The 27,613-nt window shown below is 38.1% G+C and overlaps 2 protein-coding genes across 5 annotated transcripts in view; one reads left to right on the top strand and one right to left on the bottom strand.

Annotated features, from left to right (window-relative positions):
* NDUFAF6 (NADH:ubiquinone oxidoreductase complex assembly factor 6) overlaps positions 1-25,739 on the bottom strand; it is a 282,057-nt gene extending 256,318 nt beyond the window's left edge. Inside the window, exons 1-4 of one of the 4 annotated variants that reach the window (XM_053715217.1) lie at positions 25,593-25,734; positions 15,492-15,591; positions 14,427-14,549; positions 10,047-10,103 (exon numbers count right to left, since the gene is read on the bottom strand). In XM_053715217.1, coding sequence (XP_053571192.1) covers positions 10,047-10,103; positions 14,427-14,549; positions 15,492-15,591; positions 25,593-25,690 — 378 coding nt within the window. In that variant the 5' untranslated portion in view covers positions 25,691-25,734. Of the gene's footprint in view, positions 1-10,046; positions 10,104-14,426; positions 14,550-15,487; positions 15,592-25,592 lie in introns of all 4 variants that reach the window. The other 3 variants (XM_053715219.1, XM_053715218.1, XM_053715220.1) reach the window with 3 other exon arrangements.
* Positions 25,740-25,881: 142 nt separating this feature from the next.
* INTS8 (integrator complex subunit 8) overlaps positions 25,882-27,613 on the top strand; it is a gene marked incomplete in the record, with an annotated part of 407,787 nt that continues 406,055 nt past the window's right edge. The window contains 1 exon segment of the mRNA XM_053715214.1: positions 25,882-26,000.

Raw genomic sequence — 27,613 nt, 5'->3', positions numbered from 1 at the left:
TTCTCCACAGTAAATTTTGCCAGCTGGTGGAATTATGAAATAGCTGGGTGGGGAAAGTGTGATACTTTGTAATATTATAACATTTTCTTCTATCTAAACCACACATTAATTGTATAATTTAAAATATATGAGCGCAATGAACACTGAAAAATGTTAATATTAGCCCATTTTACCTAAACACTGACTTCAGTGGTGAGTAAAATCAGCAAGGGGGTGTACCCATTAAAGAGAGTCTGGCCAATACACTGCCTGTATTGGTTTTACATAATTAAACAAGTAATAAAACAACAACAAAAAGTAGTCACTATTACCTATTTACTACAAAACTCAGAACATATTTTAAAATCCTATATTGTTAATTAAAAAAAAAATCAGAATCGTGCTAATTTATTAGCCATGAAGAAAAAGCAGTCAAGTTTGGATAAATGGACAAAGGACACTGAGACTTTCCATTTAAGACGTGCATGCCATCTTATCATATGTGACACATTTGAGAAATATTTTCCGTGTCCAAGAAATATTTTATAACCAAACAGTATCAGAAATAATGTGTAAATGCTATGCATTGCTGTAAAATTTTTAAATTATGTATAAAATAAAGAAAAGTTAATAATTTTAATGGTCACTAGGTGGCAGTATATTCATTTCTTTCAACAAGGTTCCTTCAGGTTACATAAGTGATACAATGGTTTGCTTTCTATTAACCCCTAAAGGACCGGGCATTTAAGACTAAAACTTACTCAAAAGACCAGAGCATTTTTAGCATTTTTGCCATCACTACATTTAAATAGAAAGAGAGCCTTTTTTTTAATATTTACCTATCAAAACTATATATATTTTTTTTAGAAGACAACCCAAAGTATTGATCTAGGCCCATTTTGGTATATTTAATGCCACCATTTCACTGCCAAATGCGATCAAATAAAAAAAAAAAATGGTTAACTTTTTCACAAACTTAAGCTTTTCCACTGAATTTTTTTTACAAACAAACAGCTTGTGCAATCATAGCACAAATGGTTGTAAATGCTTGTCTAAGATCACCTTTGTTCAGAAATAGCAGACATATGGCTTTGGCATTGCTTTTTGGCTATTAGAAGGCAGCTTATTGCAGCTGCGCACCAGACTTGTATTATGCCCAGCAGTGAATGGGGTTCATTTGGTAGCTTGTAGGGTTAATTTTAGCTTTAGTGTATAGATTACCCTCCCAACTGAAAAATCCGACCCCTGATCCCTCTCAAACAGCTCTCTTCCCTCCCCCACCCCCCAATGGTTACCCCCATCTTAAGTACTGGCAGAAAGTCTGCCAGTATGAAAATAAAAGGCTATATATATATATATATATATATATATATATATATATATATATATATATATATATATATATATATATATATATATATATATATATATATATATATATATATATATATATATATATATATACACACACACACACACACACATATATATATATATATATATATATATATATACACACACACACACACACATATATATATATATATACACACATATATGCACACATTTTTTTATATATATATTTTTTCTGCATTGTGGGATCCCCCCTTACCCCTATCCTCCCTGATCCTCCCCAAACAGCTTTCTAACCCTCCCCCTCTACATATTAGCCACCACCTTAGGTACTGGCAGCTGTCTGCCAGTACCTAGCTTTCCCAAATTTGCCAACTTTAGTAAATAAAACCTATTTTTTTTCTGTAGTGTAGCGGCCCCACCTCATTTATCCCCCTCCCAGATCGACTTTTCACCCTCTTATCCCATTCCTCAGTATGATGCCACTCTCCCTCTTCTCCCCTCCCTGCTGCTCTGGGTGTTTTTTCTCCGTAGCATAGCGATCTTTCAGTAGGTGTTCCAGCTAACCTTTTTAACAGTACTAAACTGGGAGCTTCTAAGTAAGTTTTTAAACTGCTTTAGACTGGATTTTTAAATCAGTATCTGTGCATATTATTCTGTATAGTAGTGTCTATTACATGCAGTTAAATGAAATTTTGTGTATACTGTCCCTTTAATACAGAAAAAGATTTAGAGTTACTTTGAAGTCAGAAAGTAAAATATAGTACTGCTGACAAACTGCATTTATTTTGCAGTCTTTTTTATATAGAAGTTCTGATAAATGTGAATTTTGAAAATAAAAGCAAAAATTAGGTTTACATTTGTGACTCTATATAACAATAGAAAACATTTACAGATCTGGGTAAAATGAAGAGACCACGCCAATTTTCCTAAAATCAGCATCTCTACATGTATGGCAGCCATTCCAGTGTCTGTTGATTTCCATCATTCTACTTATTGAGGTACTGGTTAGGTGATAACCTAAACCATATCTCATTTAATGAGAAGGACCAATGGAATAGCAAAAATAGTGCAAGTAGTACCTCAAAAAGTAATTGGAATGAAAAAATAACTATTGACCATGCCAAAAGAGTTGAAATGTTTTGAGTGAGGAAAACAAGGAGGGTTCAATTCTGGCTGGAAGAGGTATACAGTGAGCGTCCGGTTGCATCCATCCTAAACATTTTACAGGAACAAGGTCAAGCAGCAGACATTGGGGACAACAAAGGTAAGGACAGGCAGAGGGCGAAAATGACTCTCCACTGCTTGTGATGACCATCAACTCATTTGATGGTCACTCAAAAACAGTAGGATGACATAAAATCACCTTCAAAAAGACGGAAAATGGCAGCTGGGGTGAAGTGCACGGTGAGGACTGTTCAAAAACAGGCTGAGGTTTGCAAAAGACCATACGGATTGGACCGTAGAGGACTGAAGTAAGGTCATCTACTCTGATAAGTCCAATTTTCAGCTTTGCCCAACACCTGGTTGTCTAATGGGTAGACGGAGAACTGAAGAGGCCTACAAGCCACAGTGTCTCACATCCACTGTGATATCTGGTGAAAGATCGGTGATATGGGGGTGCTTCAGAAAGGCTGGAATCAGGCAGCTTTATCTTTGTGAAGGAAGCATGAATCCAGCCATGTATAAGGTTATCATGGAAGGAAATCTCCAGACCTGAACCCCATTGAAAACCTCTGGAATGTGATCAAGAGGAAGATGGACGGTCAAACAAAGCCAAGCTGCTTGAATTTTTGCACCAGGAGTGACATAAAATCACCCAACAGCAATGTGAAAGACTGGTGGAGATCATGCCAAGACCCATGAAAGCTGTGATTGAAAATCAGGGTTATTCCACCAAATATTGTTTTCTGAACTCTTGCTAAGTTAAAACATTAGTATTGTGTTGTTTAAAAATGAATATGAACTTGTTTGTTTTTGCATTATTCGAGGTCTGAAAAAACTATCATGGTTATTTTGATCAGTGATCATTTTCTGCAAATAAATGCTCTAAATTACATTTTATTTGGAATTTGGGAGAGGTTCTGTCAGAAGTTTATAGAAAAAAAATGTTAATTTTACTCAAAACGCATACCTATAAATAGTAAAACAGGAGAAACTGATAATTTTGCAGTGGTCTCTTAATTTTTCCTGAGCTGTATATGAAATATATTTTCTTTAGTCTATTTTTGAATAATGATTTTAAAATGTTATACACAATCATCTGTCTAATCTGATAACTCAATTTAAAGGGACATTAAACAATAATGGCTAGATTATGAGTGGCGCACTAACAGTTACTGTAAGCGTGAGCGATATTGGGTTTATCGTGGCTGTTTGTGCGCACAGATGCATCACTCATATTACAAGTTGAAAGTAAATTAATGCGTGAGGGCAATCACGCTTTACGCTACACGCTACAATGATTACGCTTTACGCTACAATGATTACCGTGACCTCAGAGCTCTGGTTAACTGTTTTGCAAAACAAAAACAAAAAGTGTCACAAAACATCAAAAATACATTTTAAAGTACAGTTACACAAATAATAACTGTCTAATAAAAAAATAATTTAAAAAATTGCACAAAAAAGTTATATGGGCTCAAACATATGAGGTCTCAGGTGTTAGAAGAAAAAAAAAGCATGCAAAGGGCTTTGACATAGAGATACATACATATATATGTATAAATATGTTTATGTATGTATATGTTTATGTGTGTGTACAGATGTATTTATATGTGTATATATATATATATTTACAGACATATATACACAAACACATAAATACATATTTACACATGTATATATCTATACCTTTATATAATAATAATAATATATGTATGTATATGTATATATATATATATATATATATATATAAAACACGGAAGGGAACTGCACTCTCATACCGGACCGGGTACACATCCCATGACCCTGCAACATGCTCAGCCCTGGGTGCCACTGGCACTCACAGGAAGCTGTGCTGTCCCCAGAGCCACAAGCAGTTAACCCCAGACAGGTCTGGGTGCAAGAACCATAGGGAAAATTACAAACAAATTAATACAACACACAGAGAAAACCCAGCACTCACTTACAAGCTCTCAGCTAAGGTTTAAAAGCAAAAATGGAAAGGTTAGTTACCGCATCTGGCCAAATGGGACAAGCTCAGGTACCACGTCAAGGTCCTTTCCAATACCTGAGACCCTAAAACAGCCACACAATGCAAGCTTTCAAATCCAAACAAACTGAAAACAAGGGAAGGGTGCACAGGAATATGTAATCACCCTAGACATATACAAAACACGGAAGGGAACTGCACTCTCATACCGGACCGGGTACACATCCCATGACCCTGCAACATGCTCAGCCCTGGGTGCCACTGGCACTCACAGGAAGCTGTGCTGTCCCCAGAGCCACAAGCAGTTAACCCCAGACAGGTCTGGGTGCAAGAACCATAGGGAAAATTACAAACAAATTAATACAACACACAGAGAAAACCCAGCACTCACTTACAAGCTTTCAGCTAAGGTTTAAAAGCAAAAATGGAAAGGTTAGTTACCGCATCTGGCCAAATGGGACAAGCTCAGGTACCACGTCAAGGTCCTTTCCAATAACTGAGACCCTAAAACAGCCACACAATGCAAGCTTTCAAATCCAAACAAACTGAAAACAAGGGAAGGGTGCACAGGAATATGTAATCACCCTAGACATATACAAAACACGGAAGGGAACGGCACTCTCATACCGGACCGGGTACACATCCCATGACCCTGCAACATGCTCAGCCCTGGGTGCCACTGGCACTCACAGGAAGCTGTGCTGTCCCCAGAGCCACAAGCAGTTAACCCCAGACAGGTCTGGGTGCAAGAACCATAGGGAAAATTACAAACAAATTAATACAACACACAGAGAAAACCCAGCACTCACTTACAAGCTCTCAGCTAAGGTTTAAAAGCAAAAATGGAAAGGTTAGTTACCGCATCTGGCCAAATGGGACAAGCTCAGGTACCACGTCAAGGTCCTTTCCAATACCTGAGACCCTTCCGTGTTTTGTATATGTCTAGGGTGATTACATATTCCTGTGCACCCTTCCCTTGTTTTCAGTTTGTTTGGATTTGAAAGCTTGCATTGTGTGGCTGTTTTAGGGTCTCAGGTATTGGAAAGGACCTTGACGTGGTACCTGAGCTTGTCCCATTTGGCCAGATGCGGTAACTAACCTTTCCATTTTTGCTTTTAAACCTTAGCTGAGAGCTTGTAAGTGAGTGCTGGGATTTCTCTGTGTGTTGTATTAATTTGTTTGTAATTTTCCCTATGGTTCTTGCACCCAGACCTATCTGGGGTTAACTGCTTGTGGCTCTGGGGACAGCACAGCTTCCTGTGAGTGCCAGTGGCACCCAGGGCTGAGCATGTTGAAGGGTCATGGGATGTGTACCCGGTCCGGTATGAGAGTGCAGTTCCCTTCCGTGTTTTGTATATCTCTAGGGTGATTACATATTCCTGTGCACCCTTCCCTTGTTTTCAGTTTGTTTGGATTTGAAAGCTTGCATTGTGTGGCTGTTTTAGGGTCTCAGGTATTGGAAAGGACCTTGACGTGGTACCTGAGCTTGTCCCATTTGGCCAGATGCGGTAACTAACCTTTCCATTTTTGCTTTTAAACCTTAGCTGAGAGCTTGTAAGTGAGTGCTGGGTTTTCTCTGTGTGTTGTATTAATTTGTTTGTAATTTTCCCTATGGTTCTTGCACCCAGACCTGTCTGGGGTTAACTGCTTGTGGCTCTGGGGACAGCACAGCTTCCTGTGAGTGCCAGTGGCACCCAGGGCTGAGCATGTTGCAGGGTCATGGGATGTGTACCCGGTCCGGTATGAGAGTGCAGTTCCCTTCCGTGTTTTGTATATGTCTAGGGTGATTACATATTCCTGTGCACCCTTCCCTTGTTTTCAGTTTGTTTGGATTTGAAAGCTTGCATTGTGTGGCTGTTTTAGGGTCTCAGGTATTGGAAAGGACCTTGACGTGGTACCTGAGCTTGTCCCATTTGGCCAGATGCGGTAACTAACCTTTCCATTTTTGCTTTTAAACCTTAGCTGAGAGCTTGTAAGTGAGTGCTGAGTTTTCTCTGTGTGTTGTATTAATTTGTTTGTAATTTTCCCTATGGTTCTTGCACCCAGACCTGTCTGGGGTTAACTGCTTGTGGCTCTGGGGACAGCACAGCTTCCTGTGAGTGCCAGTGGCACCCAGGGCTGAGCATGTTGCAGGGTCATGGGATGTGTACCCGGTCCGGTATGAGAGTGCAGTTCCCTTCCGTGTTTTGTATATGTCTAGGGTGATTACATATTCCTGTGCACCCTTCCCTTGTTTTCAGTTTGTTTGGATTTGAAAGCTTGCATTGTGTGGCTGTTTTAGGGTCTCAGGTATTGGAAAGGACCTTGACGTGGTACCTGAGCTTGTCCCATTTGGCCAGATGCGGTAACTAACCTTTCCATTTTTGCTTTTAAACCTTAGCTGAGAGCTTGTAAGTGAGTGCTGGGTTTTCTCTGTGTGTTATATATATATATATATTTATATATATATATATATATATATATAAAAAGACGTTAACATGGTCACGATATTCTAACTTCAGCTTTATTTGAGCATTGGGTTCGCGTGCAAGCGAAAACTTTTTACTTTTAACTTTACCCGACGCGCGCAAAAAGCTTACTACTTGTGTAGTTAGCAAGCGAGCAGGAGCATTAAATACTGCTCCACTCGTAATTAGGCCCTAAATTCATTTTATAAGCATAGTATTGAAGTTATTCCTTGCCATCCCCCTAGTCATTCGTGCAGCCATGTTAAAATCTATCTTTTACTATGTTCTAGTGTTGACCATTTTGCACTTCTTCAGATACCTGCAGTGTAACCTAGGTTCCAAAATGGCAGAACCCATGATTAGAGGCAAGTGCATAAAATGTATTTAGGGCCCCATGTACTAGCAACGAATGCTGCTATGGAGACCTTTCTGCAGCGTTAGAAGCAGTAGCCAGACGCACTGCCACCTTTGGCAGAGTTATACCTCCCAGTAATGCATAACTGCTCCTTTAATAAAGGAAACTAAAAGAATGAAGCAAAATTGATAATAGAGGTAAATTGGAAAGTTGCTTAAAATTGTGTGCTCTATCTGAATCATGAAAGAACAATGTTGGGTTTCATGTTCCTTTAAGGACAAAAGTACATGCAAACAGCAATGTGAGGCAGCTATCTGACCTTTTTTCTGATTTCTCCCAAGTTTTGTTACTTAAATCCTATTTTTTTCTTAGCATGTTTTGATACAAGCCTTAGAGGAAAACATGGTAAACTATAGTTTGGTATGAGGAAGCATTCTTCCTATAAACATTTGCTAATGTTTGGGAACTGACCAATTTTCCAAGATTAAATCAAATATGATGTTCCAAAGCAGATGACGACATATAACCACTGGGTTAAAAAAAAAAAAAGCCATCGCTTGCAGAACGACAGATGTTACAAACAAAACATACAGAAAACCCTACCACCCACTTCCCTGACTGTCCAGATCTAATCTTTAGCCAAACGAATGAAAAAGGGGGAAAAAAAGGAGCGCCCACCAAGGAAAGGAGCGAAAATAAGCTTAAAACAAAATCCAGTTTTCTCTAGCATTCATGAAGCAGGAGATGATTCATAACCGTGAGGTCACATAAGTAAATGTCTGGTGACAAACTGGACAATGATCTCCTCAAGAAATGGGATAAAGAGAAAAATTAGGACTATGAATGAGGAGCAATAAACTATAAACAATAAAACTGCCCCAGAAGAGGGAAATCCTAGCCTGATCATAATCTACAGTACCATATACACAAAAACATGAACACAGATAATGAGGTAACCCTTTCAGATAAATTGTAATCCAAATAAACCAAAAGCAGCAACCTGAAAGCACCAAACGCAGCAACTGAGGTGCTGACCTCATATTATTATAATAATTTATTTGTATAGCGCTAGGTGCAGAGATAGGGGGTATAGAAAAGATGTGTTATAATATACAAATATATAATAGACTAAATAAAAATGTATTAGTATGGGAAAAATTGCATTCACTTTCGTCTGCATGATAATAATATCCTGCATTGTTAATATTTTTTTCTAGCTAAATGAAATAACATGGTTTTTACAATAATCAGTTACAACATAATAAATTACACATTCTGCTATTGTTTTAAAACTAAAGAGGTTAAGTTTATCTTTACATGTGTAAATTATTGTCATTACACACTGTAAAAAGGGATCATTTACATTAAAGCGGCATGAAACCCAATATTTTTTCCTCATCATTCAGATCAAATAAAATTTTAAACCATTTTCCAATTTACTTTTATTATCTAATTTGCTTAGTTCTCTTGATATCCTTTGTAGAAATGTATACCTAGGTAGGCTTAGAAGCTAGCTGCTGATTGGTGGCTGCACATATATGCCTAATATTATTGGCTTACCAATGTTTTTAGCTAGCTCCCAGTAGTGCATTGCTCCTCCTTCAGCAAAGGATACTAAGAAAAATTGATAATAGAAGTAAATTAGAAAGTTGCTTAAAAATGTATGCTCTATCTGAATCGTGAAATAATTTTTTTTGTTTCATGCTCCTTTAACGTTCAATGCACATGGCCAGGGTGCAGAATTGAACATCCAGTAAATTAAACAGAACCGTCACATCACATGGTGAAGAGTACTAAAATGCGCTGCGGAATCTGTTGGCGCTCTACAAATAACCGATAATAAAAATGCCTCTTAACAATAATGTTATCACTTTAGAACATTTCCCATGCGCTTTCTATTTGCGATCTCATAACCTTTATGACATATCAATATTATGACAAGCTTTAGGTCATTGAGTACTTAAAGAAAGGAATTGAAAATGAACATTTTAGTATATGCAAACAATTATAGACGCTGCTACCAAAGGTCCGTAACGGAACTTCCTGCAAGCGGAAACACTGAACTCTGAACGCTGCGGTGGTGCAATCACAAAACGTTTGAGTAAAAAAAAAAAGGAGTGATTGCACTCTTAGTAGCAAGTTAAATTGAAACTAGGAAGTTTACTGAAAGCACATTAAAACCATATGCTGTACATGTAGAAACAGTGATCAGTCTCTCTCCATGTACAGCATATGGTTTAATGTGCTGTAGATATCTTCACAGTTTTAACTGAACTCGCTGCTAAGAGTGCAATAACTCCTTTTTTGCTCAAATTTTAGTATCTGTCACTCCAGCCCTCAAGGCTGCTGACTGATTTTTGTTTACATAGCATTTTTTAGAGAATACGAAAGTATCAATTTTTTTCAGTATAGGTGGTAGTTTTAACAATCAAAAAACACTTTTTTTTCAAATGACCATTTCAAAAGGCTAACAAGCTATTTGTAAATAGTTTAATACATTCCAGCAGGTAAAAGTGGATCATTGGTGCATATTTAATGGAGGAAATTTACATTACAATTTCCATTAAAACAATTAGCACCTTTTTGCATTATGCATAAGGATGCATTTATATTGTTGCTTTAGAGAATTTGGATCACACGTTATGTGATAGGGGATCCCCATTATCTGACTTAAAAAGCCATCAGATTTAACAAAGTACTTTTAAACAGCATATGAATTAATACACCATAACAATTCAAGAAAAAAAAGATCACATACTCTTGCGTCAATTATCCTTGTAATCCATCTTTTGTTCAGCCTGTGTTTCTGGACTGCCTGCAATATATATAGACAAGTACATTTGATGTCAATAGTTGAAAATTCTCAGGTAAGGCTAAATAAATCCTATGGAGTACACAGCTCAGAGAATCTTCTTTCTGGTTAGTCAACAAACATAAAACAAACTGCATTTTCTTACTACTAAAAATATATGACTGGCTCCTAAATTTTGTGTGATTTTACATAAAAAAAGTAATAATCCTGTACTGGCTCTTAAAAAAGGCATGACTGACTATCGACCACATTACGAGTTTTGCGGTAAGAGCGGCTCTGTACTAACTTGCAAGTTATTTCCACCGCTAACCTCCCTCTAGCGCTGCTATTACAGGTTTTCATAAACCCGGCGTTAGCAGGCAATAAGTGAGCGTTGAGCAAAGTTGAGCTCCATATCGCACTCCAATACCAGCGCTGCTTTGAGATGGTTTTACATGCTCGTGCACGATTTCCCCATAGACATCACTGGGGAGAGCCGGCTAAAAAAAAAGCCTAACACCTGCAATAAAGGAGCATAAAGCTCCGTAACGCAGCCCCATTGATTTCTATGGGGAAACAAAATTTATGTTTACACCTAACACCCTAACATAAACCCCGAGTCTAAACACCCCTAATCTGCCGCCCCCGACACCTACATTATACTTATTAACCCCTAATCTGCCGCACCCGACATTGCCGCCACCTACCTACACTTATTAACCCCTAATATGCCGCCTGCAATGTCACCGCCACCTACCTACACTTATTAACCCCTAATTTGCTGCCGCCACCTACCTACACTTATTAACCCCTAATCTGCTGCCCCAATGTCGCCGCCACCTACCTACACTTATTAACCCCTAATCTGCCACCCCCACTAACTTTAATGTAATTAAAATAAATCTAAATAAAACCTACTATTAATAACTAAATAATTCCTATTTAAAACTGAATACTTACCAGTTAAATAAACCCTAAGCTAGCTACAATATAACTAATAGTTACATTGAATCTAACTTAGGTTTTATTTTTATTTCACAGCTAAGTTAGTATTTATTTTAACTAGGTAGACTAGTTAGTAAAGAGTTATTAACTAATTAATAACTACCTAGCTAAAATAAATACAAATTTACCTGTAAAATAAAACTTAACCTGAGTTACACTAAAACTTAACCTGAGCTTCAATCCTATTGGCTGATGCAATTATATTGGCTGATGCTCGCATTATATGGCTGTTCTAATTGCATCAGCCAATAGGATTTTTTCAGCCAATCGGAATTCAAGGGACGCCATCTTGGATGACGTCACTTAAAAGAACCTTCATTCGAGAAGATCTGTCGGAAAAAGAGGATGCTCCACGCCGGATGTCTTGAAGATGGGGCCACTCCGCGCCGGATGGATGAAGATAGAAGATGTCGTCTAGATTAAGACTTCGGCCCGCTTGAATGAAGACTTGGGCCCGCTTCGTTGAGGATGGATGTCGGGTCTTCAAAAACTGTAAGTGGATCTTCGGGGTTAGTCTTAGGTTTTTTAAGGATTTGGGCAGAAAAAGAGCTAAATGCCCTTTCAAGGGCAATGCCCATCCAAATGCCCTTTTCAGGGCAATGGGGAGCTTAGGTTTTTTAGGTAGGCTTTTATTTGGGGGGTCTGGTTGTGTGGGTGGTGGGTTTTACTGTTGGGGGGTGTTTGTATTTGTTTTACAGGTAAAAGAGCTGATTTCTTTGGGGCAATGCCCAGTAAAAGGCCCTTTTAAGGACTATTGGCAGTTTAGGCTAGGGTTTTATTTATTTTGGGGGGGCTTTTTTATTTTGATAGGGCTATTAGATTAGGTGTAATTAGTTTAAATATTTGATCATTTCTTTTTTATTTTGTGTAATTTAGTGTTTTGTTTTTTTGTAATTTAATTAATTCTATTTAATTAATGTAATTTATTTAATTGTAGTGTAAGGTTAGGTGTTAGTGTAAAACAGGTTAGGTTTTATTTTACAGGTAAATTTGTATTCATCTTAACTAGGTAGCTAGTAAATAGTTAACTATTTACTAACTAGTCTACCTAGTTAAAATAAATAAAAACGTAGCTGTGAAATAAAAATAAAACCTAAGATAGCTACAATGTAACTATTAGTTATTTAGTTTTAAATAGGAATTATTTAGTTATTAATGGTAGGTTTTATTTAGATTTATTTTAATTACATTGAAGTTAGGGGTGTTAGGGTTAGATTTAGGGTTAGGTTTAGGGGTTAATAACTTTAGTATAGTGGCTGCAATTTTGGGGGCAGCAGATTAGGGGTTAATAACAGTAATGTAGGTTGCGGCGATGTTAGGGACAGAAGATTAGGGGTTAATAATATTTCACTAGAGTTTGCGATGCGGGAGTATGGCAGTTTAGGGGTTAATATGTTTATTATAGTGACGGCGATGTCTGGAGCGGCAGATTAGGGGTTAATAATTTTATTTTAGTGTGTGCAATGCGGGAGGGCCTCGGTTTAGGGGTTAATAGGTAGTTTATGGGTGTTAGTGTACTTTTTAGCACTTTAGTTATGAGTTTTATGTTACGGCTTTGTAACATAAAACCCATAACGACTGACTTTCAGTTTACGGTACGGATCTTGACGGTATAGACTGTACCGCTCACTTTTTGGCCTCCCAGGTAGACTCGTAATACCGGTGCAAAGGAAGTCCCACTGAAAAAGGACTTTTGGAAAGCTGTGGTAGTTATGTTGCGTTACTGCCAAAAAAGTGTGCGGTACACCTATACCTGCAAAACTCGTAATACCAGCGGTAGTGAAAAAGAGCCTTAACGCTGCTTTTTCACTCATACCGCAAAACTCGGAATCTAGCCGTATGTAAATAAAGGGATACTAAACCCAATTGTTTTTCTTTAATAATTCAGATAGAGCATGCAATTTTAAGCAACTTTCTAATTTACTCCTACTATCAATTTTAATTAGTTCTCTTGCCTTCTTTATTTAAAAAGGTAGGAATTTAAAACTTAGGAGCCAGCCCATTTTAGGTTCAGCATCATGGATAGCGCTTGCTTATTAGTGGATACAGTTAGCAAACCAATAAGCAAGCATAACCCAGGTTCTCAACCAAAAATGGACCGGCTCTTAAGCTTTACATTCCTGCTTTTTAAATAAAGATAGCAAGAGAATGAAGAAAATTTGAAAATAGGAGTAAATTAGAAAGCTGCTTAAATCTGCATGTTATAGCTGAATCATTAAAGAAAACATCTCGGTTTAGTTTCCCTTTAAGTGTTCCTTTAATTACATGCCAAGATCAAATTAATTGCCCAATGCTTAAATTACCTGAGATTTTAACTATATATTTTGCTTGGATGATATGGCCATATTAAAATGTTTTTGTTTTCTATCACGCTAATAGGTGTACTATGCATAAGCTTTATCATGAGCCAAATGCCCCAGTCGGTTTTAAGATTGCTCATTTGAGCCTGGAACTGATATTTATGAAGCATTGGTTTAAACCACTGCTTCAAAAACCCTATTGCAAACTTAAAGTTGACAGATGAAAATCCCCCTCCACCCCCGTATTCGCTTGACTGGGTTGATTGACAAACCCTACTCTCATGCAACTGTTTGCGCAAGGGTAGGGGAGCGGCATTGCACTGACAATGGAAATATGGGGAACAAATTCAACCCACAATTTGCGATCAAAAGCAGACACGTTTGCAACATGTGATTCCTGTCTGTTCACAAATTGATCAATTCTGCCCTATGTGTCTTTCTCAATCTTCAATAAAAATATATAATACTAACAATGGGAGATCACAACAACTAGTTGGGGGGGGGAAACAAGGGACAGCACACTTCGTATAATTGTATAAAATATAGCTTTTTTTATACTTGCTTTGCTACTGACTACGTGTTGACTCACCAGTCTATGCCACATCATATACTAAAAACCATAACTTACTACCTTTAGTATTATTACTTACTACTGGTAATCTCTGTACTAATTTTTGCCAGTTTTCACCTGAAAAATGCACTTTGTATTTTTGTCATTTTCATTCGCAAAGTGGTTTATTATTAAATATATATATTATTATATATATCCTATATGTTTTTATTTCTGATTGTTCTTTATATCATTTTATTAGATAATGCTTTTTATATTAATCACAGGTTAAATTATTTGTTTTGAAGTTTTGTGTATAGCTAAATATTATATATAGATAAGTTACTATAAAAGCTGTAATTATATAGAGAAAAGCAGACCATTGTTTAACCTTAACATCAATTTAGAGATGGTGAGTCTGACAGCAATTTTCATGCTTCTTAGGGGTAGTTTTCTCACATTTAGAAATACTGAGATACTGTAAATATTTACCTCTGAAAGCTCCAAGGCAACAGGATGATGTGGAGGTTTATCGCCGTATACCTCTTGAACAGTATCCCTCCAAAATTGCATCCTCATCAAACCAAGGTTCTTCTGGGATACAGAATCCTTCACCTTCCAGATAGAAACATTGCTTTAACTATATGTAAGTGGTTCGTGGAGTACACTCAAGATTAATCATCAAATATAAGGATTCTGTTTGCTAGCTCTTTAATGTAGGAAAAGGTTTTGTATAACAGACTTTATAATTAAAATAAATTACAATGAGAACCAGAGTACATAAAGATTAAAATTAAAAGTTCATGGTACTTTCCCATGTGCCAACAGGGAGTACAAGACACATGAGTCACAAAGCGCAGGGTAGCAGTTCGGTGTAGGAGATCACAATTATCATGTGCAACAGGCACAGCACAAGCCAGAGCTGAGGAAAGTGATGTAGCTGAAGCCAATCTGCACTATTATAATTCTTGTATAGCTTTATGGTTAACGGTGGCTATTTACTGGTGCCTCTGCCCTAGGCAGCATTCAATTGCTTCTCTATATATATATTTGTGTATTGCTCCCTGTCAGGTAGACAAGATGTTAATCTGTACAGCACACCCCTGGTTCCACATGTAATGTGCACTTCAATGTGCATAGACTTATCCATAGCAGCTACCATGTTGTTGCAATAAATAACATCACAAGCCCAACATGATTGGTTCTCACCTTGTGAGACGTGATCGGTGGCTTACATGACCATGAATGAACAGAGAGCTGGGTTTCTGCAGCTGTAGTGTGAGAGCATTTCCAGAAGATCATAATGTGACTTGCATATTAATAATGTGTACGATGGAATTTAGGATATGCACTCACTCTCCTGATGACTCAGTCATGTATTTTAACTATAAACTGTTTCATAAATCATAGCAAGTATCTCTATTGTCCCATTCACACTAGTATTTTACAATAGCTGCTATATAGTGGGGTCGCTGATCCACTAGATCTGTCCTCGCTGGGAGTTTATTTTACATTTCAAACAGAGAAGGCTTTTTTTCAGAAGAACATAATACCTGCCTGGGAGAGCTCTACATTAAATGCCCGAAGTGCAAAAACTGCCTTTTGAGATTCTGGAGGCAACAGCAGTGTACACAGGAATCCCTCATAGTCACGCTTCCTGCAGAAAATAAACAAACACGAAATTAAAAATGTATTATCGGTTATTGGTAGAGCGCCAACAGATTCTGCAGCGCTATAAACATAGGCGATATACAAGGTAACATTTATAGGGATAAATGGGTAGAGGGCCCTGCCGAGAGTCGGACTGTTGCAGTCAGCTCTTATGAAGGTGATCTGCAAACAGTTGGACTCTTAGGCTTACATGCTAAGGGGGTTCAGGGGATAGTAATGAAGGAGAGGAACTGGTATTAGGAAAGGTTAATATAGGTTGTATGCATCCCTGAACAGTAGAGTCTTTAGGAAGCACTTGAATCTTTCAAAACTAGGGGAGAGTCATGTGGAGTGAGGCAGAGAGTTCCACAAGATGGGAGCCAGTCTGGAGTAGTCATGTAAACGGGAATATGAGGAGGTAACAAGAGAAGAGAAGAGTAGGAGGTCGTGAGCAGAGCGAAGGGGACGGGAGGGAGATTATCTAGAGACAAGGTCTGAGATATAGGGGGGAGCAGTGCAGTTAAGGGCCTTGTATATCCGAGTCAGAATTTTGTGTTTAATCCTGGAGGCAAGAGGAAGCCAGTGGAGGGATTGGCAGAGAGGTGCAGCAGATGAACAGTGACGTGTAAGGAAGATGAGCCTGGCAGAGGCATTAATTATGGATTGTAAAGGAACTAGGCGGCAGCTAGGGAGACCAGAGAGGACGGGGTTGCAGTAGTCGAGGCGCGAAAGGATGAGAGAGTGGATTCAAATCTTAGTTGTGTCTTGTGTAAGGAAATGTCTAATTTTAGAGAGGTTTTTAAGGCGGAAGCGGCAGGATTTGGCCAAGGACTGAATGTGAAAAGTGAGAGATTTGAGTCAAATGTGACCCCAAGACATCGGCCATGCGGGGTAGGGGTAATGATGGAATTGTCGACAGTAATAGAGAAATGGGGGTGGAGATTTTAGAAGGAGGGAAAATAAAGAGCTCAGTTTTAGAGAGATTTAGCTTGAGGTAGTGAGAGGACATCCAGAAAGAGATGTGAGAAAGACAGTTAGTGACACGGGTTAGCAAGGAAGGAGATAGGTCTGGTGCAGAGAGGTAGATTTGGGTGTGGTCAGCATATAAATGATATTGAAACCCGTGGGACTTTATTAGGGAACCTAATGATGATGTGTAGATTGAGAAAAGAAGGAAAAGTGGTGATGGGGCAGAGGAAGCCTCAGAGAAGGCTACACTAAAGGTACAGTTAGACAGGTAGGAAGAGAACCACAAGAGGGCTGTGTCACAAATGCCAAAGGATTGGAGGGTTTGGTGCAAAAGAGGGTGATCAACAGTATTAAAGGCTGCAGACGAATCAAGGAAAATAAGCAGAGAAGTGGCCTTTGGATTTTGAGGTAAGTAGGTCAATGGTAAACCTAATGATTGCTGTCTCTGTAGAGTGATGGGGGCGAAATCCAGATTGCAGTGGGTCAAGGAGGGAGTTTAATGTAAGGAACGGGGATAGGCGTGCATATACTAGCTTTTCAAGAAGCTTTGAGGCAAGAGGAAGTGGTTAAATAGGGTGGTAGTTGAATGGGGAGGTTACTTCAATAGGTTTTTTGAGGATGGGTGTGACCAGTGCATGTTTTAGAGATAAGAGAAATATACCAGTGCTGAGGGAGAGGTTGAAAATGTGTGTGAGTATAGGGGTAAGTGTAGAAGAGAGGGATTATTGCCCTACATTAGTAATTATTGCCTGTCTAATGTTCGCATTTAAAAGAACATGAAACCCAACATTTTCTTTCATGATTAAGATAGAGAATACAATTTTAAACAACTTTCCAATTTACTTCTATTACCTTATTTGGTTAGTTCTTTTGGTATCCATTAAGCATACCTAGGTAGACCCAAGAGCTGGGAGCTAGCTGCATTGATGGCTGCACATATATGCCTCTTGTTATTGTCTTACCAATGTGTAAGGCTAGCTCCCAGTAGTGCATTGATGCTCCTTTAATAAAGGATTACAAGAGAATAAAGCAAAATTGGTTATAGAAATAAATTGGAAAGTTGTTTATAAAATGTATGCTCTATCTGAATCATACAATAAAAAGTTTGGGTTCTGTGCCTTTACATATATAACATCATACAGTTTGAGAATCTTTGTCTATAAAGTCTCCTTGTCCAGAATGATGCACAAAAGTTGATTTGTGGTCCTTCTTAGGCCAGACTATTTTGGGAGAAAATTTCCACTTCTTAACCTAGACCAATGTTTTTCAATTCCAGTCCTGAGGGCACACCAACAGGCCAAATTTTCAGGATTACCATAGTTAACTCATTACTTGACCAGTGATTTAGTTCAGATATCTTAAAAATCTGACCTGAACGGAAATTGAGAAACACTGTTATTGAGAAACGCTGTTATTACCAGCCCTTTACTACTAGCAGGACTGCCATATTTTAAAATATTTAATTGTGTGTATGATCTGATCTACTATAGTATACAGATTGATTCCTTCCTATCTTCATTTATATATTATGCACGATTCAGATAGAGCATGCAATTTTAAGCAACTTACTAATTTACTCCTATTATCAATTTTTCTTCATTCTCTTAGTAACATAGTAGTCTAAACATAGCCACCCATAAGCAAGCGCTACCCAGCGTTTTGAACCAAAAATGGGCTGGCACCAAAGATTACATTCAAATAAAGATACCAAGAGAATGAAGAAAAATTGATAATAGGAGTAAATTAGAAAATTGCTTAAAATTACATGCTCTGAGTCATAAAAGTTTAATTTTGACTAGACTATCCATTTAATAACTAATAGTAGAAATTAGCTAATTTATATTTCCCATTTATATAGTGTCCACAGATCATATAAAAAGGAGCGTTGCAGAAAAACATTAGAGCTAACAAAACTATTCCATTGATATGTCTTAGCTGACAGTTGGCGTAAATCTGTAAACTTAGTTGAAAAACTATCAAATGAGATCATTTAACCGAGACATGCCCATCACTTCACTTCTGATGTACTCTTTTCTTCCCATATTGATTTCAAAAGGGTGTTGCATTCCAGGTTGAAAATTAGGGTTCCCTCTTACTAGAATGACTTTAGTATATATAAAATCCATTCCAACCTAGGTATCTAAAACTGCATGCCCAAGCTTTTAAAGGGATACTGAACCCAATTTTTTTTTCTTTAATGGTTCAGATAGAGAATGCAATGTTAAGCAACTTTCTATTTTACTCCTATTTTCAATTTTTCTTCGTTCTCTTGGTATCATTATTTGAAAAAGCAGGAATGTAAGCTTACATGCGGGCCCATCTTTGGAACAAGCACTTGCTGATTGGTGGCTACAAGAGATGAGGATGATTAGAATTAGTAAGGAGTAGTGTCCCTTTGCTTTAGCTGATAGCAGATAATTTATTACTTTAGTGAAAGCGGTTTCAGTTGAGTATGTAGGGCTGAAACCAGATTGCAGTGGATGAAGTTAGTTGAGAGAAATTTAATTAGGCGATTATAGAACAGTAGTTCCAATAATCTGAAGGCAAAGGGGGGTAAGGAGACCGGCCGATAGCTAGAAGGTGTGGAGGGGTCTATTTTCAAACTATGTGCTTTGCATAATTACATTTTTTTTTTCATTTTTAAGTACAATTATACTTATACATACTTTGGTCTGGCAAACAGACTTCAAATACTGAATAGTTCTGCAGTATAGTTTGATGCTTAACATACTTGTTACTGCTATTTGTGCAATATGTTGCACATATAATATTAATAGCCCACAATACATACATGTGGATTTTTCCACCCACCTGAAGTTAGACACTTTTTCGTTATTCATTATTCAAAATCTAATGGGGATTTCCACGTTAAATAAAAACTAAGCTTTGTGTCACTTAATGACTACTACCCAACCATACCCCTGACTGAGCATAACAAAATAATATCAAAGTTAGGAATCTAACTTGGGGATTGGACCCCTCAGGAGCCCCCTGAATGCACTGCCCCTATCCACTCTCATAGATGATATTGAACATACATGCATCATATAAACATCTGCCTTATACAAACTAGGCTCTGTGTCACTTAATGACTACTACACAAATATACCCCAGACTGAGCATAATCAAAGACACCAAAGTTAAGACCCTAACTTGGAGATAGGACCCCTCAAAAGCCCCCTAAATGCACTTCCCCTATCCACTCTCATAGGTGATAATGCAAATGAAAACATCATATAAACATCTGCCCTATAAAACCTAGGCTTTGTGTCACTTAGTGACTACTATCCAAGTAAACCCCAGAGAGAGCAGAATCCAATGACATCAAACTTAGGACCCTAACATGAGGATAAGACCCCGCAAGAGCTCCCTGAATGTACTGCCCTTATTCACTCTAATGTATGAAAAAATTACATTTTATAAACATCTGACCGATAAAAAATAGGCTTTGTGTCACTTAGTGACTACTACCCAAGTATACCATAGACTAAGCAGAATCAAATGACACCAAATTTAGGACTCTAACTTGGGGATAGGACCCCGCAATAACCCCCTGAATGCACTGCCTCTATCTACTCTCATAGGTGATAATGCAAATACATACATCGTATAAGCACCTGCCCGATAAAAACTAGGCTCTGTGTCACTTAGTGACTACTATCCAAGTAAACCCCAGACACAGTAGAATCTAATAACATCAAACATAGAACCCTAACTTGGGGATAGAACCCCACAAGAGCCCCCTAAATGCACTGCCCTATCCACTCTCATAGGTGATAATGGCAAACACATACATTGTATAAACATCTGACCTATAAAAGTAGGTTTTGTGTCACTTAGTGACTACTACCCAAATATACCCCAGACGGAGCCTAATCAAATGGACACCAAAGATAAGACCCTAACTTGGGGATAGGACCCCTCAAGAGCACCCTAAATGCACTGCCCCTATCCATTCTCCTAGGTGATAATGCAAATACATACATTGTATAAAAACCTGCCCTATAAAAAAACTAGCCTTTGTTTCACTTAGTAACTACTATTCAAGTAAACCCCAGAGAGAGTAGAATCCAATGACATCAAACTTAGGACCCTAACTTGGGGATAGAACCCCACAAGAGTCCCCTAAATGCACTACCCCTATCCACTCTCATAGGTGATAATGGCAAACACAGTGGATTCAGGGGGCTCTTGTGGGGTCCTATCCCCAAGTTAGGGTCTTAAAGGGATACTAAACCCAAATCTTTTCTTTCATGATTCGAATAGAGTATGCTATTTTAAGCAGCTTTCTAATTTACTTTTATTATCAATTTTTCTTCATTCTCTTGCTATCTTTATTTTAAAAAGCAGGAATAAAAGCTTTGGAGCCGGCACATTTTAGGTTGAGAACCTGGGTTGCACTTGCTGATTGAATGGCTAAATGCAGGCACCAATCTGCAAGCCATATCCAGGGTTTTGAACAAAAAATAGACTGGCTCCAAAGCTTTCATTCCTGCCTTTTCAAATAAAGAAAGCAAGAGAACGAAGAAAAATTTGATATTTGGAATAAATTAGATAGATGCTTAAAATTGCATGCTCCATCTGAATCATGAAATAAAAAAATTGGGTTCAGTGTTCCTTTGATTTTGCTCAGTCTGGGGTATATGTGGGTAGTAGTCATTAAGTGACACAAAGCCTACTTTTTATAGGGCACCTTTTTATATGATGGGGCTGCTATCCACAAGTTATGGTCTTGACTTTGGTGTCATTCAATTCTGCTCAGTCTCGGGTATATTTGGGTAATAGTCATTAAGTGCCTAGTTTTTGTAGGTCAGATGTTTATTTGATGTATGTGTTTGCCATTATCACCTAAGAGAGTGGATAGGGGCAGTGCATTCAGGGGGCTCCTGTGGGGTCCTATCCCCAATTTAGGGTCTTAACTTTTATCTCATTGGATTATGCTCAGTCTGGGGTATATTTAAGTGGTAGTTACTAAGTGACACAAAGCTTAGTTTTTATAGGGCAGGTGTTTATATGATGTATGTATTTGCATTATAACCTAATAGAGTGGATATGGGCAGTGCACTCTGGGGGCTCTTGGGGGGATCATATCCCCAAATTAGATTCCTAACTTTGATATCATTTGATTCTGCTCAGTCTGAGGTATACTTGGGTAATAGTCATTAAGTGATAAAAAGCCTAGTTTTATAAGGCAGGTGTTTGTACGATGTATGTGTTTGCATTATCACCTAAGAGAGTGGATAGGGGCAGTGCATTTAGGGGGCTGTTGTGGAGTCCTATCCCCAAATTAGGGTTCTAAGTTTGATGTCACTGGATTCTGCTATCTCTGGGGTTTACCTGGATAGTAGTCATTAAGTGACACAAAGTCTAGTTTTTATAGGGTAGATGTTTATATGAATTCTTCATTTGTATTATCACCTATGAGAGTGGATATGGACAGTGCATTTAGGGGGCTTTTGAGGGGTCCTATCCCCAAGTTAGGGTTCTAAGTTTGATGTCATTGGATTATGCTTCCTCTGGGGTTTACCTGGATAGTAGTCATTAAGTGACACAAAGCCTAGTTTTTTTAGGGTAGATGTTTATATGAATTCTTCATTTGCATTATCACCTATGAGAATGGATAGGGACAGTGCATTTAGGGGGCTTTTGAGGGGTCCTATCCCCAAGTTAGGGTCTTAACTTTGGTGTCATTTGATTCTGCTCAGTCTGGGGTACATTTGGGTAGTAGTCATTAAGTGACACAAAGCCTAGTTTTTTGGGGCAGGTTTTTATACAATGTATGTATTTGCATTCATAAGTTTTTTGAGGGGTCCTATCCCCAAATTAGGATCTTAACTTTGCTGTCATTTAATTCTGCTCAGTATGGGGTATAATAGTCTAGCTAGTTGTTATCGGTCAGATGTTTATAAGATGTATATTTACCATTATCACCTATAAGAGTGGAAAGGGGCAGTGCATTTAGGGGGCTCTTGTGGGGTCCTAAGTTTGATCTCATTGGATTCTACTCTCTCTGAGGTTTACTTGGATAGTAGTCACTAAGTGACACAAAGCCTAGTTTTTATAGTGCAGATGTTTATTTTATGTCTTCATTTGCATTATCACCTATGAGAGTGAATAGGGGCAGTGCATATAAGGGGTACTTAAGGGGTCCTATCCCCAAGTTAGAGTCCTAACTTTGGAGTAATTTCATTTTGCTCAGTCTGGGTTATACTTGGGTAGTAGTTACTAAGTGACACAAAGCATTGTTTTTATAGGTCAGATGTTTATACAATGTACAGTATGTGTTTGCCATTATCACCTAAGAGAGTGGATAGGGACAGTGCATTCAGGGGGCTCCTGCGGGGTCCTATCCCCAAAGTTAGGGTCTTAACTTTGTTGTCATTGGATTATGTTCAGTGTGGGGTATACTTGAGTAGTAGTCACTAGGTGACACAAAGCCTAGTTTTTATAGAGCAGATGTTTATTTTATTTCTTCATTTGCATTATCACCTATGAGAGTGAATAGGGGCAGTGCATATAAGTGGTACTTGAGGGGTCCTATCCCCAAGTTAGAGTCCTAACTTTGGAGTAATTTAATTTTGCTCAGTCTGGGGTATACTTGGGTAGTAGTTATTAAGTGACACAAAGCATCGTTTTTATAGGTCAGATGTTTATACAATGTACAGTATGTGTTTGCCATTATCACCTAAGAGAGTGGATAGGGACAGTGCATTCAGGGGGCTCCTGCGGGGTCCTATCCCCAAAGTTAGGGTCTTAACTTTGGTGTCATTGGATTATGCTAAGTCTGGGATATACTTGAGTAGTAGTCACTGACACAAAGCCTAGTTTTTATAGGGCAGGTGTCTATATGATGTATGTGTTTGCATTATTACCTATGAGAGTTGTTTGGGGCAGTGCATTCATGGGGCTCTTGATGGGTCCTATCCCCAAGTTAGGGTCCTAAGTTTGATGTCATTAAATTTTGCTCTCTCTATAGTGTACTTGGATAGTAGACGCTAAGTGACACAAAGCCTAGTTTTTATAGGGCAGATATTTATATGATGTCTTCATTTGCATTATCACCTATGAGAATGGATAGGAGCAGTGCATTCGGGGGACTTTTGAGGGGTCCTATCCCCAAGTTAGGATCTTACCTTTGGTGTCATTTGATTCTGCTCAGTCTGGGGTACATTTTAGTAGTAGTCTTTAAGTGACACAAAGCCTAGTTTCTATAGGGCAGGTGTTTATATGATGTATGTATTTCCATTATCACCTATGAGATTAGTCTTAACTTTGGTGTCATTGGATTATACTTAGTCTTGGATATTCTTGAGTAGTAGTCACTAAGTGACACAGAGCCTAGTTTTTATAGGGTAGGCGTCTATATGATGTATGTTTTTGCATTATCACCTATGAGAGTGGATAAAGGCAGTGCATTCAGAGGGCTCTTGAAGGGTCCTATCGGAAAGTTAGGGTCTTAAATTTGATATCATTGGATTCTGCTCTCTTTGGGGTTTACTTTGATAGTAGTCACTAAGTTACACAAATCCTAGTTTTTATAGGGCAGGTGTTTATATGATGTCTTCATTTGCATTATCACCTATGAGAGTGAATAAAGGCAGTGCATTCAGCGGGCTATTGAGGGGTCCTATCTCCAAGTTAGGGTCTTAAAGGGACACTGAACCCAAATTTTTGTCTATTTTGATTCAGATAGAGCATGCAATTTTAAGAAACTTTTTAGTTTACTCCTATTATCAATTTTTCTTCTTTCTCTTGCAATCTTTATTTCAGAACTCTGGACAGCACTTTTTTATTGGTGGATAAATGTATCCACCAATCAGCAAGAACAACCCAGGTTGTTCACCAAAAATGGGCCGGGATCTAAACTTACATTCTTGCATTTCAAATAAAGATACAAACAACATTTAATAATATGAGTAAATTAGAAAGTTGCTTAAAATTTCATGCTCTATCTGAATCACAAAAGAAAAGAATTGGGTTCAGTGTCCCTTTAACTTTGGTTTCATTGGATTATGCTCAGTCTGGGGTATATGTGGGTAGTAGTCACTAAGTGACACAAAGCATAGTTTTTATAGGGCACCTCTTTATATGATGTATGGGCAGTGCATTCAGGGGGCTCATGTGGGGTCCTATCCACAAGTTATGGTCTTAACTTTGGTGTCATTAAATTCTGCTCAGTCTGGGGTATACTTGAGTAGTAGTCGCTGACACAAAGCCTAGTTTTTATAGGGCATGTGCTTATATGATGTATGTATCACCTATGAGAGTGGATAGTGGCAGTGGGCTCTTGCGGGGTTCTTCCCCCAAGTTAGGGTCCTAACTTTGGTGTCATTGGATTATACTTACTCTTGGATATTCTTGAGTAGTATTCACTAAGTGACACAGAGCCTAGTTTTTATAGGGTAGGTGTCTATATGATGTATGTTTTTGCATTATCACCTATAAGAGTGGATAAAGGCAGTGCATTAAGAGGGCTCTTGAAGGGTCCTATCCGCAAGTTAGGGTCTTAAATTTAATATCATTGGATTCTGCTCTCTCTGGGGTTTACTTGGATAATAGTCACTTAGTGACACAAAGCCTAGTTTGTATAAGGCAGATGTTTATATGATGCATGTATGTTCAATATCATCTATGAGAGTGGATAGGGGCAGTGTATTCGGGGGGCTCCTGAGGGGTCTAATCCCCAAATTAGATTCCTAACTTTGATATTATTTTGTTATGCTCAGTCAGGGGTATGGTTGGGTAGTTGTCATTAAGTGACACAAAGCTTATTTTTTATATTTTTTCTTAGTTTTTATTTATTACGGAAATCCCCATTAGATTTTAAATAATGAATAACAAAAAAGTGTCTAACTTCAGGTGGGTGATTTTTCCCCACTTTATAATGAACATCAATTGAACAATTGGCTGGTTTCATCTACTGACCAGTAATGATTTTCCGGGGGTTAGACACATAGCTATATTCAATCAATAACATTAAAAGAAAATGCTCTACTAAATTAGCCAGCTACAATTACTGCCAGTTCAGAATCTCGGTACCTGACAAGCTGAGCACAGTACTCAGCCGCCTGCCCACTGACCCCGCGACTATTGCTCCTGCTCACAATGACAATCTTCCTCATGCACCTAGAAGCCATGGCAATGTCACCCAGAGAAGAGGCGGGACTAGCTACTAGCTCCCTATTGGTGAAGAAGGTTGGCAAAAGGTACCGAGTATGTCACTAGCCTGCGACTGTGTTTTCCTCACATGGCTTTTTAACATATTATATACGTCACTTCTCCGAGACCGTGTTGTTGTCACGTGACTTTCATCTGAAAGTAGTAAAGATAGGTTGGGTAGCAAGTTACGTTTTGATCTGCGACTGTGTTGTTGTCACGTGACATGATACGTAATCAATGTGTGCCTAGTTGTCTCGGTACCAAGGAGTGAGTTACTGAAGTAAAGAGGTGAGGGTTTGTGTATTTATGTTCCTATATAAATACATGTTATATTGTTTATGTTTTCCTTTGTTTTATGCTGTATGTATGTGTAATATTGATATCCAGTGGAACTTTTTTTTTTTGTTGTTGAATGAGCTGTATGAAAAGCCTCTAACTGTAACGTGGTGTCTAATTCATCTTGATTGTTTCAGGTACAGTACTTTATACCTGTGTTTAGCGTTAAAAATATTTATCTGACAGTTTTTTATATAAATAATGGTGTATGGCTGTGGAAAAAAATAGTAGGCTAAACCCAGATTTTACTCTCTATCTCACTGCAGCATGTGATGCTGAAGTTAGCTCCTTATTCGGACAGCTTCTTATTAGAATGCTGCAGTTAGCTTCTTATGAAGATTGAAGTTAGCTTTCTATTCACCCAGCATCTTATTCAGGTTAGCTTCTTGTTCATGAAAGTAATTATTTATTAAACAACAATAAGCAAAGATAATTATATCAATCATGACATTTGGCACCAAACCTGGCCACATAATTTCCATTCATTTCAATAGCAAATTCTGAACAAGGAACAAAGCATTTTATCTATGAAAACCATCTTGGATCACCAAAAGAATTATTTATACTAATTGAGCATCCCTCCTATAATATTGATCATAAAATATAGCTCCAAACGTGGCACCCTAGCAACCATGCATTTCAATATGATATTCATAATAAGGATAAAAGCTTGTACTCTATTAAAACAATATTGGCTCAATCTCATTTAGATTTTTTATACTAATTGGGCATTGTTCTATATAAAAAAGTTAAATTGATCCTGAGCCAAATAATATTGATCATAAAATATGGCACTGAATCTGGTACCCTAATTTCCACACATTTCAATGGGAAATTCTGAATAAATAACCAAGCTTTTAACCTATTAAAGCCATCTTGGCTCACTCACATGTGGCTTGTATTATGCTAATTGGGCATCCCTCTATGTAAAATAATTCAATATAACCTGGGCCGAATGATATTAATCATATAATATGGCAGCAAACTAGGCACCCTAGCATCTATGCATTTCAATGGGAAATAATTCTGAATAAGTAACCAAGCTTGTATTCTTTTTAAACTATCTTGGCTCACTCTTATTTGGCTTGTTTTATACTAATTGGGCACATGCACTGGTCACACCTATCCTCAAAAACTTCCCTCGATCCAACCTCCCCATCCAACTACCGCCCTATTCCCTCTTGCCTCAAATCTCCTCAAAAAGCTAGTATATGCACGTCTTTCCCATTTCTTTACACTAAACTCTCTTGACCCACTGCAATCTGAATTTTGTCCCCATCACTCCACAGAGACAGCAATTGTCAAGGTTACCAACGACCTACTTACAGCAAAACCCAAAGGCCCCTTCTCTCTGCTTATCCTCCTTGACCGGTCTGTTGACCACCCTCTTTTGCTCCAACCCTCCAATCCTTTGGCATTTGCGACACAGCTCTCTTGTGTTTCTCTTCCTATCTGTCTAACCGTACATTTAGTGTAGCCTTCTCCGAAGCATCCTCTGTCCCATTACCACTTTCTGTTGGGGTACCTCAAGGCTCTGTCCTCTGTCCCCTTTTCTTTTCAATCTA

This window comes from Bombina bombina, chromosome 5 (assembly GCF_027579735.1).
Source record: "Bombina bombina isolate aBomBom1 chromosome 5, aBomBom1.pri, whole genome shotgun sequence".
Taxonomy (NCBI): domain Eukaryota; kingdom Metazoa; phylum Chordata; class Amphibia; order Anura; family Bombinatoridae; genus Bombina; species Bombina bombina.
The sequence above is the reverse complement of the archived record's forward strand: the minus strand, read 5'-3'. Positions and strand labels throughout refer to the sequence as shown.